This window comes from Penicillium chermesinum (genome assembly GCF_028974085.1).
Source record: "Penicillium chermesinum strain IBT 19713 chromosome Unknown utg000005l:1.0-4115287.0:1.0-4118363.0, whole genome shotgun sequence".
Lineage (NCBI taxonomy): Eukaryota > Fungi > Ascomycota > Eurotiomycetes > Eurotiales > Aspergillaceae > Penicillium > Penicillium chermesinum.
The window spans coordinates 3,744,594-3,761,580 of NW_026695315.1; the positions used below are offsets into that span (position 1 = coordinate 3,744,594).

General features: G+C 52.5%; 9 protein-coding genes across 9 annotated transcripts; 5 read left to right on the top strand and 4 right to left on the bottom strand.

The window, feature by feature from the left end:
- Window positions 1–279: 279 nt before the first annotated feature.
- On the bottom strand, window positions 280–1,494 carry N7468_007601 (putative proline racemase; the record flags this gene model as incomplete). The annotated part of the gene is made up of 1 exon (XM_058476897.1): window positions 280–1,494. The coding sequence occupies one exon, from the start codon at window positions 1,492–1,494 to the stop codon at window positions 280–282; it is 1,215 nt and encodes a 404-aa protein (XP_058329787.1).
- A 337-nt stretch (window positions 1,495–1,831) lies between these two features.
- On the bottom strand, window positions 1,832–3,092 carry N7468_007602 (glycoside hydrolase family 16 protein; the record flags this gene model as incomplete). Its single annotated transcript, XM_058476898.1, has 3 exons — window positions 1,832–2,173; window positions 2,239–2,692; window positions 2,749–3,092. The coding sequence occupies 3 exons, from the start codon at window positions 3,090–3,092 to the stop codon at window positions 1,832–1,834; spliced, it is 1,140 nt and encodes a 379-aa protein (XP_058329788.1).
- Window positions 3,093–4,625: 1,533 nt separating this feature from the next.
- On the top strand, window positions 4,626–5,386 carry N7468_007603 (tubulin-binding prefolding complex subunit GIM3; the record flags this gene model as incomplete). Its single annotated transcript, XM_058476899.1, has 4 exons — window positions 4,626–4,643; window positions 4,768–4,947; window positions 5,043–5,105; window positions 5,201–5,386. 4 exons carry the CDS (start codon window positions 4,626–4,628, stop codon window positions 5,384–5,386), a joined length of 447 nt encoding a protein of 148 aa, XP_058329789.1.
- Window positions 5,387–6,028: 642 nt separating this feature from the next.
- N7468_007604 (Hsp70 family protein) lies at window positions 6,029–8,050 on the bottom strand (the record flags this gene model as incomplete). The annotated part of the gene is made up of 5 exons (XM_058476900.1): window positions 6,029–6,228; window positions 6,302–6,740; window positions 6,803–7,543; window positions 7,627–7,734; window positions 7,835–8,050. 5 exons carry the CDS (start codon window positions 8,048–8,050, stop codon window positions 6,029–6,031), a joined length of 1,704 nt encoding a protein of 567 aa, XP_058329790.1.
- A 1,378-nt stretch (window positions 8,051–9,428) lies between these two features.
- N7468_007605 (uncharacterized protein) lies at window positions 9,429–10,547 on the bottom strand (the record flags this gene model as incomplete). Its single annotated transcript, XM_058476901.1, has 1 exon — window positions 9,429–10,547. The coding sequence occupies one exon, from the start codon at window positions 10,545–10,547 to the stop codon at window positions 9,429–9,431; it is 1,119 nt and encodes a 372-aa protein (XP_058329791.1).
- A 498-nt stretch (window positions 10,548–11,045) lies between these two features.
- N7468_007606 (proteasome assembly chaperone 4 family protein) lies at window positions 11,046–11,776 on the top strand (the record flags this gene model as incomplete). Its single annotated transcript, XM_058476902.1, has 2 exons — window positions 11,046–11,270; window positions 11,546–11,776. The coding sequence occupies 2 exons, from the start codon at window positions 11,046–11,048 to the stop codon at window positions 11,774–11,776; spliced, it is 456 nt and encodes a 151-aa protein (XP_058329792.1).
- A 662-nt stretch (window positions 11,777–12,438) lies between these two features.
- N7468_007607 (Hydroxymethylglutaryl-CoA synthase) lies at window positions 12,439–13,651 on the top strand (the record flags this gene model as incomplete). Its single annotated transcript, XM_058476903.1, has 4 exons — window positions 12,439–12,495; window positions 12,541–12,642; window positions 12,708–13,321; window positions 13,402–13,651. The coding sequence occupies 4 exons, from the start codon at window positions 12,439–12,441 to the stop codon at window positions 13,649–13,651; spliced, it is 1,023 nt and encodes a 340-aa protein (XP_058329793.1).
- A 957-nt stretch (window positions 13,652–14,608) lies between these two features.
- N7468_007608 (uncharacterized protein) lies at window positions 14,609–14,842 on the top strand (the record flags this gene model as incomplete). The annotated part of the gene is made up of 1 exon (XM_058476904.1): window positions 14,609–14,842. One exon carries the CDS (start codon window positions 14,609–14,611, stop codon window positions 14,840–14,842), a length of 234 nt encoding a protein of 77 aa, XP_058329794.1.
- A 1,712-nt stretch (window positions 14,843–16,554) lies between these two features.
- N7468_007609 (uncharacterized protein) lies at window positions 16,555–16,857 on the top strand (the record flags this gene model as incomplete). The annotated part of the gene is made up of 1 exon (XM_058476905.1): window positions 16,555–16,857. The coding sequence occupies one exon, from the start codon at window positions 16,555–16,557 to the stop codon at window positions 16,855–16,857; it is 303 nt and encodes a 100-aa protein (XP_058329795.1).
- Window positions 16,858–16,987: the final 130 nt, after the last annotated feature.

A 16,987-nucleotide genomic window follows, 5' to 3' on the forward strand; every position in this document is an offset into this window, starting at 1 on the left:
GTCTGTTATGGCTGAAAGAGGATGATAGAGATTAACCCCCGCTGAGAATTATTTTACTATAAAGACCTTGTCCATCCCTCAAATCTGATGTACAATATTTCATCTCCATTTTCCTTCGCAAAACAGGCTCGGTTTTCTTTTGTTCGCGCTACTTTGTCCCCGTTACAAATCACACATCTTTCAAAAAGCCATAACGTCTCTACCATGAACGCATAATAGCGTATTGCGAATCGTTTTCGTATCTCTTTTTGTAAGGCTGTAACCTGACCGAATGGCGAATCATTGTAACTTGAGATCCTTGAGCGAGAACCCATCGAGCCCAATGCCGTCCTCCTTTTCAAGCACAAATGCATGATACCCCGTGTAATACGCATAACCCTCGACCTTCACTCGAATCGACTGCTTCTTTCCCGCCTGATCAACCGCAGACCCCACAAACCCCGGTACACCCTTGTATCCCCGTGTGACCAGAGAATTATACATCCGTTTCTCCGCGAAACCAAGGTCCCCCTTGGCATGGGCGAGAGCCACCCGCGCTGCCACACAGCCACCCGTAGGCGATCGATCAATCTGCTGATTCGCAAAGAAGCATAGCCCTGTTTCTTCGCTGGCAACACCTTGTTGCGCGCGGCAGGTTGCCGTATTCTCGGCCGCTTTGACCAGTCCCATGCTCTTATCCGTGATCATGATACTGTACAGAAAGCCCGGCTCGCCGGTCTCAACATCGGCGTACACATATTCCAGATCGGGATTCGAGATCACCGCATCTTTCAGCAGCCTGGTCGCACGGTCCATGCTCGGGAGATCGAATGCGGCGAGACCGTGCGGGAATCCCAGCTCCGCGGCCCCGACGAGGCAGTAGTACGCCCCTCCGTACGCAAAGTCCGCGGTCACAGACGTCCGCCCCTGCAGTTCAGGCCAGCGGTGGGTCTCGGGTAGCTCGACCGTCAGCGACAGCGCGGTCGCGAACGACGGCACCGAGACAAAAGAGACCGGCCGCGCGGGATCCGATTGCCCAGACGCCAGGGTGGGAACGGTGATCTCGACTACTCCACACGGCGCATGGAGCTTGACGCTCGTGGTCCCCGTGCGGCGGTCACGTTCGAGCTGTTGGCGTCGAGGGAAGACCGCCTCGTCGGCGTCGACCAGGAACCGGCCCAAAGCAATCGTCGCGTGGCCGCACATGGTCGAGAAGCCGTCGTTGTGCATGAACAGCACGCCTATATCGGCTTGGCCGGCGTCGACGAGTTCCGTTTCTGGACAGAGGATGGCGCCGTACATGTCGTAGTGCCCTCGGGGCTCGAGCATGAGCAGGCGGCGGAAGTCGTCATGCTTTGCTTTGGCTTGCTCGCGTTGTTCGAGGAGGGTGCCTGTTAGGTTTGGGAAGCCGGTCCATATTATGCGGGTTGGTTCGCCTGCTGTGTGCATTTCCACGCAGGTGATAGGCTGGATTGCGCCATGGGATTGGAACGGGGGCAGATTCGGGATGTTCATGGTGGGACCTTGTGAGGATTGGTGAATCGTGTTTAAATTACGTTGTAAAATGTAATGGTCCTTCTGGTCCTTCTGTCGGCGAAGTCGGGGTATCGCCGACAAGAGTGGGGGTAGTCCTCTTTATGCATCCATCCTTTTTCTACATTGGTCCGAGTCATGAAGGGCGTTGGAAAATGCCCAAAGTTTGATCGATATCCTATGCAATGCTGGTCTCAACAGCTTACATGTTTTGCCGAGTTATCTGGGAGTCCGGGTCAATGGAATGCCCTTCGGATTCAACTAAGCACGCATTCAATCATTATCATTCACAAGGGGGGTATCAAAAGAAGATGAAACACTAAGCTGCTTGATACACCTTGAAACTGTTAAACTCCCAGTAGGCATCCGTGAAGTTTCCCCCGTTCTCTGCCGCAAACTGGGTGCAGAGGCCCGGGCATTCGTTCTGCGTGGTATAGTACGAGGGCGCCCCCGCCATTTCGCCGCAGATATCGATATTTGCAACGATACTCTGGTTTTTGAAATGGGAACGGATGTCACATTCCGTGCTGGGGAAGTCGGCTAGGGCTTCACCCCAGCTCGAAGGGTCGGGGCTGCTCGACCCTGAGACATCGGATGGGATATCGCTGCGAGCCCACATCCAGACCCGAATCCCGGCTTCTCGGAGCTCCATTGCATAGACCTGGGGTCCACTGTTAGCAAAAGCTGCAATACCAGCAACTATCTGTGGAAGAATGTTTTTCTTACTCCACCGCCATTGTTGTTGAATTCTTCTCCGTAGGTCGCTGGCTTCCCTGCCACACCACAGCCGGCATTGTCATTCGCAGTATTAAGACAATCTGTGTAATGAACGCTTCCCGTCTCCTTGCGCTTAACATCCATCTTGCATCCTTTGCTTGTATGCAGCGTCATTGAATTTCCATGTGTCCCTTTGTTGTTCGACTCCAAGACATCAATTTCACCATTCTCGGGCCAATTGCTGGGATCGGTCAGCCACAAGGCTGGCCAAGTCCCACAGCCGTAAGGCGTGTGCACAATATCGAAGATGAACAGCCCATCATTATACTGCTTGTTGGAAGTGATTCGAACCGAGTTGCGCCCGGTGGTCTGATTGCCTGGGTTGGTATCGACCTTGATTATGGCGGAAGTATCCGATGCGTAGGTGAGATTGCTCCCCTGCGCCGCTTGGGCATCCAAGTAACTTTGCATCTGGTTAGCTAGAAGGGGGCTACCCGAAGGGATTGAGAAGAAACATACTGAACGAAGCCGCCAGTAGGGTCTGCTGCCGAGAAATACTGGAAATTGTCGAAGAAGCCCGACCCGGCATAGGTGTCTACCAGTTTATAATCGATCTTGGAATAGTTGGGGTATCGATTGACTTTCCACCCTTCGTACCCACCGACTATCACGACGATAATCACAACCACGATGCAGCCCGCGACGATCAGTTTCTTGCGGAGGGACCATCCTCGTGGGTCATACCATGGCCGGTACACCTCCTCTTCTACTCCGATCACCTCGGAGTATTTGGGCGGGTTGGGAGGAGCTTGTGGGACGTTGTACGTCGCAGGGGCGTAATTGTTCGAGTTGAACGGAGGCATTTGCGTGGTCCCTGTGCTGAAGCGACTATAGTCATCCGCTTGACCGGGGTATTGCTCTGGGTATCGCATGATTTTCGTTTGCTGGAGAAACCAGGCAGGTGCAAAGAGATACAGAAACAGAAAGCGCGAGGGAGAAAGTCAAAAGAGTAAGCCCCCCCGCAGAAATAGACAAGTCAACGTCGATTAGTTAATAGCTCGAGGCATGCATTTGATCGGAAACAAGTACCAGCTGGGCGATGGAGGAGTTACCAATCCTTCGATAGTATTTTTTTTTTTCGTAAATTTAGTGAGCTGATGAGTTGATCTCTGGGCCTGAGCAAGTTCACTAAATTACCAAGGGACCTTTTCGTGGAATGTTCGCATGGCGATAAAAGTGTTTATCTATTTATCTGTCGGAGTCGCAACGACAAGAAGCAGGGTGGCAACGGGGCCCAAGTAGCATGGTGGAGTTAGATGCGAAACGGGTCCAGTGAGCTCATTGCTCATTCCTCCCTACCTGAGCACTTATTGGCTTAGCTTGGATTTACCAACTGATGCCCACCCATATTTTTTTTCAGTCCATGCAGGGATTGAGATTGACCAGAGCCCGATGCCAGCAGCGAGGAGAGCCCAATCGCGCCAATCACCAGGCGGCCGCCCGCAGCCCTGACGCATGTTGTCGGTGGTTACGCGTCGCCGCGGATCAGGTCCAAGATGCCGAGCCTAAAGACCCGCGTGTCTCAAAATAGCTTGTAGGAGGGATGCAAGCTATTTAGTTTGAGGAGCCTCTGCGCTGTCTTGTTGGATCTACATGATGTCACCCCCAGGCGTCCACATTCCAGACGTTCGGAGCCCTTGTGTGCTGCTTAATACACCTTGCAGCACCTCGCGCCGGTTTGGAGGGTAGATTGTTATTTCCGTGGGCGTGGATTAAACATAGGACTGCGGGCTATCCTATAATAAGCCGCAATAATTGGAGCAGCTTCAGTGATGTTGATTCGGGTGGTGTTGACCTAATTAGGGTGGTACTGGTATACCGCTGTGGTTGGCGGGAAATCGAACAGGGACGAACCTCGATAGAAGTGGATAACGAATTGTACGACTCTGGCGGTAGTTCACCAACACCAATCCGATCGGAATAACCCCGGTTTCCCCCCAAAAAAGCATCGACCATGCACATTTACATCCAATATTAAAGTTCTCCAACCAGTGCTTTATGCTCTCGGATCCAATCCTCGCGCGCACCGTTTGGAACTTGAACTTTTGCATGGTATGGTGCCAATGACCTCAGGGCCCCAGTTGATCTTGGACAAACAATATTTAGATTACTATAGCCAAATTCCCCATAGGCCAATCCAATTGTACGTCCCACTTAGTCCTATCTGTACTTCAACTTGAAAATCAAGCCACAAAAGTCCCTCGACCACAGCCGCACGTATGACGGGGCGCACAGACCACCAACTTTCAAATCCACTTCAAGCCACGAGCTGCCCGAGTCCCCCAGAGACCCTTCCTCGGTGATCAATCCTCGGTCTCACAGACACATCCAACACAATGCTACAACCACGAATGGTCAGTTCCCCAACCTTGGGTCTTGCTGCACGAAGAGAACCGCGTGAACAGTGCCCCGCGCCCGCGACCACATACTATCCCGCGACCCCGCGAACATTCGAAACAGCACTGACACACACGATAGTTATCAACAGAGGACGAGAGCTCCGCGGGAGGCAACGAGAACGAGGTCCGTCGCGAGGACCAGGAGAAGATCAATCGCTTCAGCCGTCTGCATCAGCGCGAAACTCTGGTGGAGGAGCAATTGAAGAGCAAACAGGTGCGTTTACGGGCCGTCGATGGGGGTTTCATGCGTGGTCCGGCTGTGAGACAGCATCTCGCAAGAATACCCTCGCGCTTATAACCTGGCCCATGAGGCAAATGGCTAGGACGTATGCTGACAGAGATCGGTGACTACAGAAGGATAAGGAGGACCTGGAGGAAGTCTCTATGGAACTTGAGCTCGCCGACGAGGATGATCTGGTGCCGTAAGTCCATCTCTCCTGTGATTTTATATCCTAGCGATCTCCGTCTTTCTGGGAGACTGTATACTGAACCCCCCCCATTCCAGTTACAAGATTGGCGACTCGTTCTTCCAGCTCCCCCTCGCCGATGCCCAGTCCATGCTCGCTTCATCGACCGAGCAAATCGATGCTGATGTTTCGAAGCTCGAGGATACGCTCGGCGAGCTACGCGACGAGCTGCAACAACTCAAGGTGGCGCTGTATGCACGATTTGGTCGCAGTATCAATCTGGAGACTTGAGTGTTTCCACATTTACGAAGAGCATTGATGTATCCTGCGAATTAAAAAAAAGAAAAAGAAAGAAAATAGTCCAAAACTCGAATACCCGTCATGGCAAAGATATCTCCATCCGAGCAGATAACTCAGGATTCCGAGGCAAGTTGTGCCTGTAACTTTAATCTATCAACACCGGTCTACACGAATTATACATTGAGCCACGTCTCATCAATATCATTCAAGTCAAATAAAAAGAGGTATCTAACAGGGCCAGAGGAAGAAGAAAGCAATGGACATTAGGCAATCGCTCAAGAGATAACCTATCAAAAAGCATGTGGCGGGTATGTAGGGAAGGGAAAGGATTCGACATGAATCATCAAAAACGCCCATTCTCCGATGTGCAGTGCTGTCCGAATCGGTCAAAGGAAGGCTTTGGTCATCCCGAAAAAGAAAAGTGAAATGAAATAACAAAGCCAGAACGTCCTGCCTCCGTTGATTCCGTTTCTACGTTCACGGATACAATTGTAAAAATACGGCTTCCGTAGTGTACTATAGGATCATTTTTCTCGCTGCCCTGTTTGGCTGGGAAATGGTTTTCCAGGGTGATCTTTTTCAAGTTCCTGAGGGAATGCCTTGTTCAGCATATATGGCCTTTTTGGGGGGGGATTACCGGAACTTGGCACGGCAGCGTCCCATGATTTCGTTTTGGCAGACCAGCTCGGCGCTGAACTCACTGCCGTCCAGGGTGAGGTAGATGTCGAAGTAAACACGGTAGAAGATCCCCTGCGGTGTGTCCATGCGCTCAAAATCGGTCTCGAGGTTCTTGCGGGATAGATCCGAGGTGAGAGTGACAACTTCCTTGATACCTGTGGAAGATGGTCAGAATGGTTTGGGGGAGCAGTTTTCAGATAGATCAATGAATAATCTTCAATGACTTACGGGGGTCCTTGGTATACTCGGGGCAGACGTCTTCGTCACAGGCATAGAGCACATCCTCATACATCAAGGTAGCGCCGGGCGCAACTTGACGGAAGAAGCTAACCTTGACAGGCTCTCCGATCTTGACACGCTCACCCTTCTGAACAAAGATCTGGCGAGTGTATTTGCATCGGTCTCGGCCATCCAAACTAGGCACTCGGTACTGTTCAGGGTGGTATCCCTCCTTGAATGGCTGCAGAGTAGCCATCAGGTAGTGACGACGAGCGACACGATGAGTAACCACTCGCTCGGTAATACCAGCTGTCACCGCACCCTTGACAATGGCGGCCACCGAGTCCATAGGGCGAACAACCTTCGTCTGGTATTGTGGTGGCACGTGGAGCTTGATCTGCTGGAAGAGGTACTCGGAAGCACCGAACCCACCAACAACCAACACATTCTACGACAAGTTAGATAGGCATGAAGCCGGGGAATTGGCCCAACGTAACGACTCGGACTTACCTGAAGCAAACGGTTTTGAGCTTGGATAGCTATAATTTGGTTTCGGACCAGCTCAAGGATGCGGTTCACCACAGGCTCGAAGCACTGGAGGATTTCCTCGTTGGTGAAAGTCATATAACCCTCCTCAATTCCGGCATCGGGGAAATCGGCCTCAATGCCGACATCCACAGCCCATTTTTGACCGTTGTTGCGGAAATCAGCCTTGATACGGTTCTCAAAGTCCATAATACACTTGGCATACACCTTGCCTGCAACCCGAGATCCATCGGGCAATTTCATCTTACGGATCTTGGCCCGCAGAATATTAGAGAAGTTGCGGTTCAACGCGGTCGAACCACACGAGTCACCAGATCCGGCAGTACATTCCATCACACTAAATGGCGATTGTTCCTCGACCTCGTATGCAATCAAATCCACCGTACCACCGCCACAATCCACAATCAGAATAGCATCTCCAATCTTCAAGTTAAGCAAGCCCGACTTGGCGCAGAAGATAGCTGCAGCCTCTGGCTCCGAGACCAGAGTCAGACGATTGTCGTTCTCATCCCGTAAGAAGCCAGCCTGGATCGCAGCAGCACGGGTGGCTGCCTTACCAGCATCATTCCAGATGGCTGGCACGGTCAGGTAGTAGCGGATGTTGCGCTCTTCACGGGTAAACACCTCACCCAGGGTCTTCTGGAGCTGCGCGCGCATCGCCTGGCGAAGCTTGAACAGGTAGTCGGCGGCGACATCGATTTCCGACTTCCCGGGGGAAGTGGGGGCAGGTTGATGGGGTCGATATAGGTGTTTCCGGAAAGCATCAGTTGAAGCTTGAACCACTCAACCTTTTGCACACCCGGCTTGGGGTAGCCCGTGGGCGCCAGCGCCTCAGCGATATCGGGACCCCATCCCACCACTTTCTGATACTGGTCGTAATACAGAACAGTAGGGATCTGGTCGATTGGAAGATGAATTGTTAGACACGCACGAATGACGGTTTGCCCCGCTCTGGGGATGGGGGGGGTCTTGCCCGCACTTTTCTTATGTACTTACCTTCTGCTTAGTATGGGTACCAGCACCCGGCCACTCGGTGATGATGTCCTCGCGAGCTTCGCTGTTGGTTGCGAAAGCGAAGGCAACGCCGGAGAAGGTGGTACCGAAATCGATACCGACGATAAGTTGGGCCTTGTTGGCGCGATCACCGCCGTGGATCTCGGCGACGGGGTTGCGGCCGTACTGCGGCATATTTGAGGGGATGCCGTGGCCCATGGGTTGGCCGTGCATCCCGTATCCGGGGGGGGCCGTTCATTTGTTGCGGGGCGCCTGGTTGGGCGTATGGAAGACCTTGAGGATTGAGAGAGGCGGGCTGTTGCACAAGCTGACCCGGAGCCAAGGGGCTTGTTGGGCGATTGTTGACAGCGTAACTTGGCGGGCGGGCGGGTTGTGTGTTCAAAGGAGCGGGGAGGCTGGTGGTGGAGGAGCTACGGTTTGACGGGGGTGAGGTAGGAGACGTGCCGTTGGAAGGAGTAGCGACAGGGTTGGGGTGGCTGGGAGTGGGAGACGAAGAGGTCTTGTTGTCTTTGCCAGTTCTCTTGAATCCAAACTTGAATCTGGCGTTCATGAGGTCCATATGCGGCGACCGCAAAACGAAGGGCTAGGAAGAAGAAAGAAATGGGAAAAGGGAAGGGGAGTGGGGAGGGGGGGCTTAGTGTGAAAAGGAACAAGGCTGAATACGAGTCAGAAACGTGTGGAGCGATATCTTGTCAGCCCGAGGGGACGAGAGTTCATGGGATTTGGAGGGGGAATTTAGGGAATTTGAAAGGGAGGATCATCAAGGGGGGTGGAAGGGATCAGCTCTGAGGCTGAAGAGCAAAGAAGCAACTCCACGAGTGAAGGCTTTTGGACTCGAGGGCCTCTGATATATACATTGTATATCAATTGGTTAGAGTGAAACCGGGTTTTCTATAGAAAGCCAGCAATTTAGAGTAGTACCAGCAGTAATAGCAGTATTGGCAGTACCCGCAGTACTTGTATACCGGGAGGCGCCAATATACCTGTACTCTATACGATACTTCTGTTACATTCGATACAATACTTGGTACCGGTGCTGTGTGACTTGATATTGCATACTGTTCATTATGGGCAGCTGAGTACCTGGGCATGCTGACTTTGTTACTGGGGTTGGAAGCGGCATCCTCGTGGCTGCGGTGACTAAGGGAGAGCTGCAAAGCCCCTCATTCAAGCCCCAATTCAAGTCCTCCGTTGATGAACTTTCCCCTCCCCCCCCCTAGGTGCAATCATGGCCGTAGCCTAGTTGAGCCCTTCGTCTTGGTCTATTATTATCCTCTGCCTGCTTCGCCTTTGTGTCCTGGCCCACCAAAACAGGTGGATGCTGGTCCAGCCAGTTTAGCGCGTTCCTTTGTTACCCATTTGGCCCCCAATATGAGGCCGTGCAGAAAGACTAAAAGGGACAATGGCCACCACACTACCCAACGCTACGGGAGATCCGGGGGGGCCTTGAAAACAGTCGAGGGACTTTTTGCAGCTATCCCATGGGCTATGGTATATGAAATCTGTTATAGTTTAACTGGCACCTTAAGGGTATAGTAGAGGATCCCATATACGCCCATGTACATCCGAGTGCATCCTAGGCGGCTACGGTTGAGCCTAAGGGGACCACCTTTCGCGCTACCCAATGCGACGGGTGGTACGAGTTCTGGAGCATGCTCTCTGGGTCCTGAATGTAGCCGCATGTCTGCCGATCGCCGGGTCGCGATTCGACGTGGAAGCCCATGCGTTCAATCAATAGCAGGACTTCCTCCTCCGTCAACTCCACGTTTCCCGGCTCTCCGATCCCTGTGGCACTGTCGTCCGAGTTGTCCTTGCGCGGGTGCCCGTCCTCAAAATGCCACAGTAATGGTCCCACATTGATCCAGAGTCCGTCGGGCTTAAGGCTGTTTCGGATGGCCTCGATATACCTGATGAGATTAGGCGCCGTGTCAATAAAGAAGACCGTTGCAACCGCGTGAAACGCCTCATGTTGATCAGCTTGGCTGTACAGCACCACAAAGTCAGCCGCTGACATCGACATCGACCCCATGGGCTGGCGTCCTTCGGAGGCTGCCGCCTCCTGCATGGCCGTTCCGGGGTGGACATCGGGGATCAGGACGCGCTTCAACTGCTGCTCTCGAGACTTCAGGTTAGAAAAGTGTAGCGCGAAGGGGTACAGGGCGTGCGCCTCTGGCCCGCTGGTGCGATTGAGGACCCAACTGCTGGCTAACAGCTGGTGGTACGAGATTTCATTGCCCTCGGCGGAATATCCGGCCATACAGATATCAAAAACTAGCCGGCCAAGTCCGGCGCCAGGAACTAACACGCGAATCTCTTCTCCGGCATCCCGCCGAGACTGGAATTCATTTCGAAGATCTTGGAGCACAGGATCGTAGCATACTTCCCGCTCGGCACGACCTTCGGCGCTCCAGTCACGGTAGAACTGTCGGATCGTGGAATGTGCCTTGTTGACATCAGATGTGTTTGCCTTTCCATGCCAGTTTTGCATCGGATCATCTTGGTCTGGCTCCGCACTCAGACCGAAGGATTCGAGGCCAACGGCAACGATCATGTCTGCAATTTCCGCGTTATTGTCAATCGCATCATCCACTTTGCTGAACTGATCCAAGATCGAGAACGGCGGCTCAGCTAGCATCTGCCAGTGAGCTGAAGGGAGAGCATAGAAAGCTTGACGGCGGCGATGAGTAGTATTCATATGAGCCGTTCGCCGATATTGTCTGTAGAAAGTTTATCAGTAAACTATCCATCCCCAGGTTTTCATACCACCACAAAGAAAAAAAAATACATGAAACATTCCAACTCACCTAAACGAGTCGAAGGCCGCGAAGAGCACTCGTCGTTCCTCCGGGTCTGCAAAAGGGTCATAGTCTCCAGCCCAGCTGCGCTCCTCGTCCCCGGGCGAGGATGGTCTGAGAGCCCATCATCGCGAGGGCCTGAAGGAGACAGAGATCCAGCGCAAACCTCCAGGTACCTTAATGTACAAGTTTGTTGCTGCCAGCAGAACCGTCGATCCCGTGGGGAATGTGTGTGCGGCGGGAAGCAAAAGCGGGAGTGAGATTGGTGGAGCCGCGTCTGTTTTGCCGCCGCCGGGGGGTTTGATGTTCACCTAGTCTTCCACCACCATCTCTGGCTTCGAACCCCAGCGATCTGAGCGAATCGTTATTCAACATCCCCAGCTTTGGGAATATCAAGCATGGATGCGGCATCGAATGCGGCCATCCCGCAGACAGAGCTTGTTCCTCCCGGTTTCAAGCCCCAAGAGATTTCGTTTGCACTTCCAAAAGCACTTCATACCACAGCACATATTCATTTGACGGCCTTGGAGCGCTGCGCGACGGTCTTCATCACAACCTCAACTCCTGGAGACTCGGCAGGGTCCTTCAAGCCTCTGGGCAGCTTCGTCTATGCGATGCCCGATGTAAGATTCTCTTTTCCCATATTATATGACTCCGTGTACCAGCGTCTTAGAGATGTTCCTCCCCTTCCCTTTCAGACTCGGAGTCATAACATGACCGGAATTGGATATTAAGCCTCGATTTCAATTGGAGAAATGTGGCTAAGAACCTCAGGTATTTTACACGGAGAAGTGAGAGTATTCTGGGACCTTGTCGTCTGGACTCCGAGTCAACTGGTTTTGCTCACATATGCAAATCACCCACATTCCTGTTTATCGGATTGCTGACTGTTTCCCAGCGAACACACTCAAAATCTACCATTTCCACAACACTCTACACCGTTCCATCCAGTATTGAGTACACAACCCGTGTGGCTAAAATCATTGCCCGCCGTATTGACAAACCTGTCTATGTCGGATGTAGTATCGACCCCAACGGGCTTGGCCTCACAGTGGAGGAGGAAATGGAAGGACTCAAGAAGATAGTCGATGTCATCGCAGAGAGATATACTTCCGGAAGAAAGCAATAATTACTACTAGTTGTAAGGATGGAGCAATAGCATCAAATCGAATTGAGCCAAAAGCGATGCCAAATCGCAGTCCGATGTTATCATCAAGGTCCAAAGGAAAGTTGCGCATACATTCCGTAATATCTGGGGGCTTGGAAGGATTTGTGGATATCCCAGCACGTTTTGGTGATCGCCCATTCCCACGATAGCTTGTTTGCCGTCATGTTCATTCTGTCTCTTGCTGAACATACCTAGGCAGAGCTATCCCAGCACCAGAACAACGCATATATTTCGATCTATTAGCTGAATTTTGTGAGGATTTATTTCCAAATGCACTGTCCGCCGGCGTGGCTTTTATCGACGAGTATTGTGCATACCAGGACCCTGTCGATGGTGCAGAGTTCATGACAGATCTCAAATTGGTTTCCTAGGCTGTAGTAGTGCTGATAGGTATCTCTCGGCTGAGCGGAATCTCACTTTTCTGTATGGCGTCTTGCACAACGGCCACTGATAGATTGTTCCCTAAGTTCGGGCTAAATTGTCTGCTTAGCAAACTTCGACCCACGATCTTGCTATATAAATAGAGACTGAAAAGATAGCAACTTGGATGCCCTTTGGAACCTCAAGGCGTTCCACAATAGGCTCAATCTCAATCACCGGCAATCACTCTAGACTCTGAAACCATGGCTCCCCGAAACGTTGGCATCAAGGCTATCGAATATACTTCCCAAGCGGAGTATGTTTCCGCTGATGAGCCTTCACAACAACCACTAATGATTTACTAGTATGGCTCCCAGGCCGAGTTGGAGGAATTCCTTCATGCTTACACCGGAAATTCCACAATCGGACTTGGCCAAACGGCTATAAGCTTTTGTGATGACCGAAAGGTGAGTAAAGGCCACCGAGACTCAATATATGAAACTTACATGCATCGCCAGACCTGAAATGTCAGGCTAACTATCAATGGGTGTCGTCCCAGATGTCCATTCGCTCGTACTCAGCAGTCTCCTCTTACAGCGGGACGGACGTATTGCTGAGTGCCGGGCGTGTAGCCATGTTAATTGGACCTCATACACCCCTTGTCGGGGAGCCTCTACAAGCATCTTGTATAGCCCATACCTATGACTTCTATAAGCCGGACTTGAAGCGCGAGCACCCCGTTGTTGACGGTCATTATTCATCCCGGTGTTACCTCCAGGCGTTGGGTGCTACCAACGATACCCAGGCTAAGATACGCAATCGAAGAACCAGCGAGGGTGACGAAGATGGTCCTCTTTCTACCAAGCTTCCGGTGGACGAATTTGACTTCTTTGTCTTCCATGTGCCACATTGCAAACTAATAGCGAAGGCATATGGTCGGCTCCATGACAATGACTTCCTAGCCGTACCCGAAAACCCACTATTCAGTCCCAGGAACAACTTTTCGATAATTCGCAGAGAACCCTACGAGGCGTCCTTCGACTACGAAGCTCTAGAGAGATTATTCACGGAGTTTTCGCCAGCAAGATACCGAGCAGTGATCTTCTCGGTCCCGGGATTGGGGCATTCAGCATCGGGGGCTCACAGGTATGGTCTTCTATCTGCACGTCGTGGGCGATGTTGGTGTGCTTGCCCGAGAGGCTCGATCTACACAATCGATTAGATAGCCGAAAGAGCGTTTCTGTGCAGTTCTACGAGGTACGCGGCCTGAGAACCTCGTTTTTAGTAATCGTGCGTAGGCGCGACATGCACGGACTAGGAGCTAAGATGGCATCGATGTGTCGGGTGCGTGAAGGCGCAAACCAGCAGACGAACTACACGCCGGTGGACAATATCGAGACCCTTGCCAAGGGTACATACTATCTCACCGGGGTCAATGCTATGTTCCGGCGTGCGTATGCAGTTAGGCAATACTAGAAGATCCTTTCTTCTTGCCAAGGCTCGGGGATTTATCGGGGAATGAATGCTACTTTATGTGGTCCTTTTCGTTCCGCTGCCCCGGTGTGTCGACTGGGGCTGGAACAGGGTTCTCCGGTCTAGGTAGACCCATGGCGATCAAGAGCTCTTTCGTTTTTTCTCCACGGGATGACGCTAGTCGAAAGGCTACGTTACCTTCGCTCGATTTTTGTGGTAACGCTATATGGCGCACGGAATCGTTAGCGATATTACCAAGCGTTGTGGTGCGTCCTGGGTGCAGTGTTAGTCCATATAGGCGAGCTTGGTACGTCATCCTTCAGAGCCAAGCAATGAAATAAACGGACATCCCGCGATTTAGTATGCGGCCTGCTCCGTACTCCGGTCTCAGATACAGGGCGTTTCAATCGGCGAGGCCAAATCGGAAGGACTCGGCTGTAGTCCGATGGTGTTTCATCTTGTTCGGATCGTGTGCCGCGGTGGGTCTTCCCAGATAGACTCGAATTGGCGATGTCAAAACCAGGACTAAGCGAAGGACCGTCAAGTGACTTCGGGAGGTGCTTGAGCTTCACTGCCGATTGAGTTTCCTACGCATCTGAAGATGGGGTTCCGCGATGGAACCGGGAAGCACAGCGACGATCGTAGCAGCCCGATCACATTTCAGTCAGCCAAGGCCAATGCAATTGGTGGAGACCGGTAGGGGAGCGTTGTCAGGGCAGGATGAATTAGATTGAAAATGTACTGGGTGGAGCCCGTACGGGGAGGATGCAAGCACGAATGCAGGACACGGTTGGGGGTGAGGGAAATATTCACATTCAGTTGCGCTCCTCATGACCGCGCCCATATTGAGACGGAACATATTTCCGTCTAGTGTGCGTCACACGAGTCAGGCCTGTCATTCAGCGCAAGCCAGTACTACATAATACGGCTGAATGCGTATCAAGAAAAGCAACGGGTTTGATGTTTGCCAAGCGGGCAACGGGTCCTAAACAGGAAAGCGAGAACATCAAAAAACAAAATATTGGACAAGCCCGTGCGCCGTCCTCCTGCAGGAAGACTTTCATCGGAGCGACCGCGGCACGAACCGAATTCTCAGCCGCCCCCGATCCAGCGTTCTTGTGGTACATTATGGCATATTACCGGTCTAAAGTACGCTCGCAGCCTACTCCACCTGGCCATACTCGCTTCTACTAATCAATCGCCCGAGATCATTGGTCTGAAGGATTTAAAAATTGGCGAGCCGTGGCGACAGTAGTGCGGTTCTTAGCTCGGGAGGGGTCAAATAAGGGCAATCCTAGGGCTTGGGACGGCTCAAGGAGCCATCCAACTACAGAGGCAGCCGCCCCTCCCCTTCGTCCCTTATCTTCATTTCGGAATCGAAGCAGTCGGCATTCACCTTACCGTGGAGCCCCAAAGGTGTGGGGAGGTCGTATCGAGTACTTGGGATATTGGCCACTCGCACGCTAGGTTGACATTGGGGTGAACGTGAGCGAAATACACAGTAGAGCGGAGAAGTAGCAGATTAGCCCCCGAGGGCAAGGATCGCACCGGAGCTCGAGCCCTACCGGGGGGGGGGAGGGGGAGGGCGGCGCTGGGCCCCCTCATAGCGCCCGTGTTTGCTGCATCCCGCAGCACGGGCGCCTGCCTCGCGGCAAGCCTTGTGACCATATAGAATCATACAAGCTTATGAGATTCAGGAGCCCAGTCGACCGGCTCGGGACTTATTCTCCGCGAGGCAGTTCCCTAGGGTTCTTCCAGCCAATCCGGCTCGGATCAGGGGGTTCTTGCCCCCCCCGAAGCCGGTCTGGATGTACAGGTAAGGCCAACGAAGCCGTTCGAGCTGAAGCTGAGGTTCAGGGCCGTTACGGCCCCCTTTTGCCACCCAGTCGGGTCTCCCCCCTTTATGGGGAGCGGGTAATATAAGGCTGGGGCCTGAAACCATCTTAACGTTCGCTTATATTCGGAGGATCAACGGGGGAAAGAAAGTTTAAGGAAGAACTCCGTAGCTGGTCAAGCATTCGTCAGTAACAATTCTTCAGGGTCACAGCAGCAGCTTTTACTTTCGGGCTAAGAGCTAGGTGATTTGCTCTCCTGATACTGATTGGCGAAGGAGAGTGCTCGGCCATAGCCATCGCTTGAACGAATCCAGCAAAGATTGGCTTTTGGCTTTTTTTTCTCTTTTCTTTTCCCTTTTCGTTTTTTTTTTTTCGGCGGTGATAATTGCTTTTGGTCGAGGCTGTGCACCGTCACCGGGTCCCACGTCCGGCCCATTATCCGGGCTGGGCTTCCATGTGGTCCAGTGCGTGGCTTCCGAGTCGATCATCAGGGCTCGTTTTTTATTCCTCTTTCTTTTTCTTTTTCTTCTTTTTTTTTTCATAATCCCGGTAGGGTGGACATCCCCATGCCTGTTTCGGTGGGCGTGCAGAACGATGAAACGGGGCGCAGCAATTTATCGCAACTGTACACACGGCACGGCGCCCGCCGAGATCTTCAGTCTTCGTGGCGGGATAATTCCCACCAATGCCTCCTTGGGGGACCCAAATGGTGATGCTCAAGGTCGATGCGCAGGCACAAGAGGGGGTCATTCTAACTTGTGTCCCACTTTTAGACCCTCAGGGGGTTTAACTTAACTCTGCCCATCCCATAAACCCTGGCTAGTATGATCTCCGTATTCCCCTCCCGGGCCAAAGTTACTGTTAGCATCTGTGCCCTGAGATCCTACTTGCCCCAGATGCAAGCTCGTATGGGACCTGGCGATTTCTGCCTGCACCCTGGGGGTGAATTTGGATTTGAACTAACCCCGGAAAACCCTGGAAAGACCAACGTCAACGGCTGTCTCATTACCCTGCATAATGTTCCGCCGGCGATCGTCGCGCACGCGCACCTCCTGGATTTGCGATGGATGAATGTGCTCTCATCAAACCAAGTGGACCGTTTCTCCCGCCAAGTCGAATGTAGGGTGCATTAAGAAGCACTTGGATCGCTGTACTACGCGTTCGCCCAAATTCCGAGTCATCCCAAACCCCCTCTCCCCTGATGTCCTTCTACAAGGTTTACTAAATACCAGATTCCCGACAGTGGGCCCCAAGTGGACATTGGCCACTTCTCTCCAGCCGCTGTCACTGGCCCATCTCAGAAGCCCGACTGCAGTAACCGCTGCTTCAGGTATCCATCGACAAGGCCCATCGCCGATCTCGGGATACCTGTAGTTGGGGGTATTAGCTCCCAGAAGACAGGGGGGGGAGAAGGGGGAGACGGGAGGGAAAAGTTGTTTCCTGCAGCTGAAAGGGATCACCGGTCATCCCCGGGTGTAAGAAATCTCAGGGATCATTGAGGAGG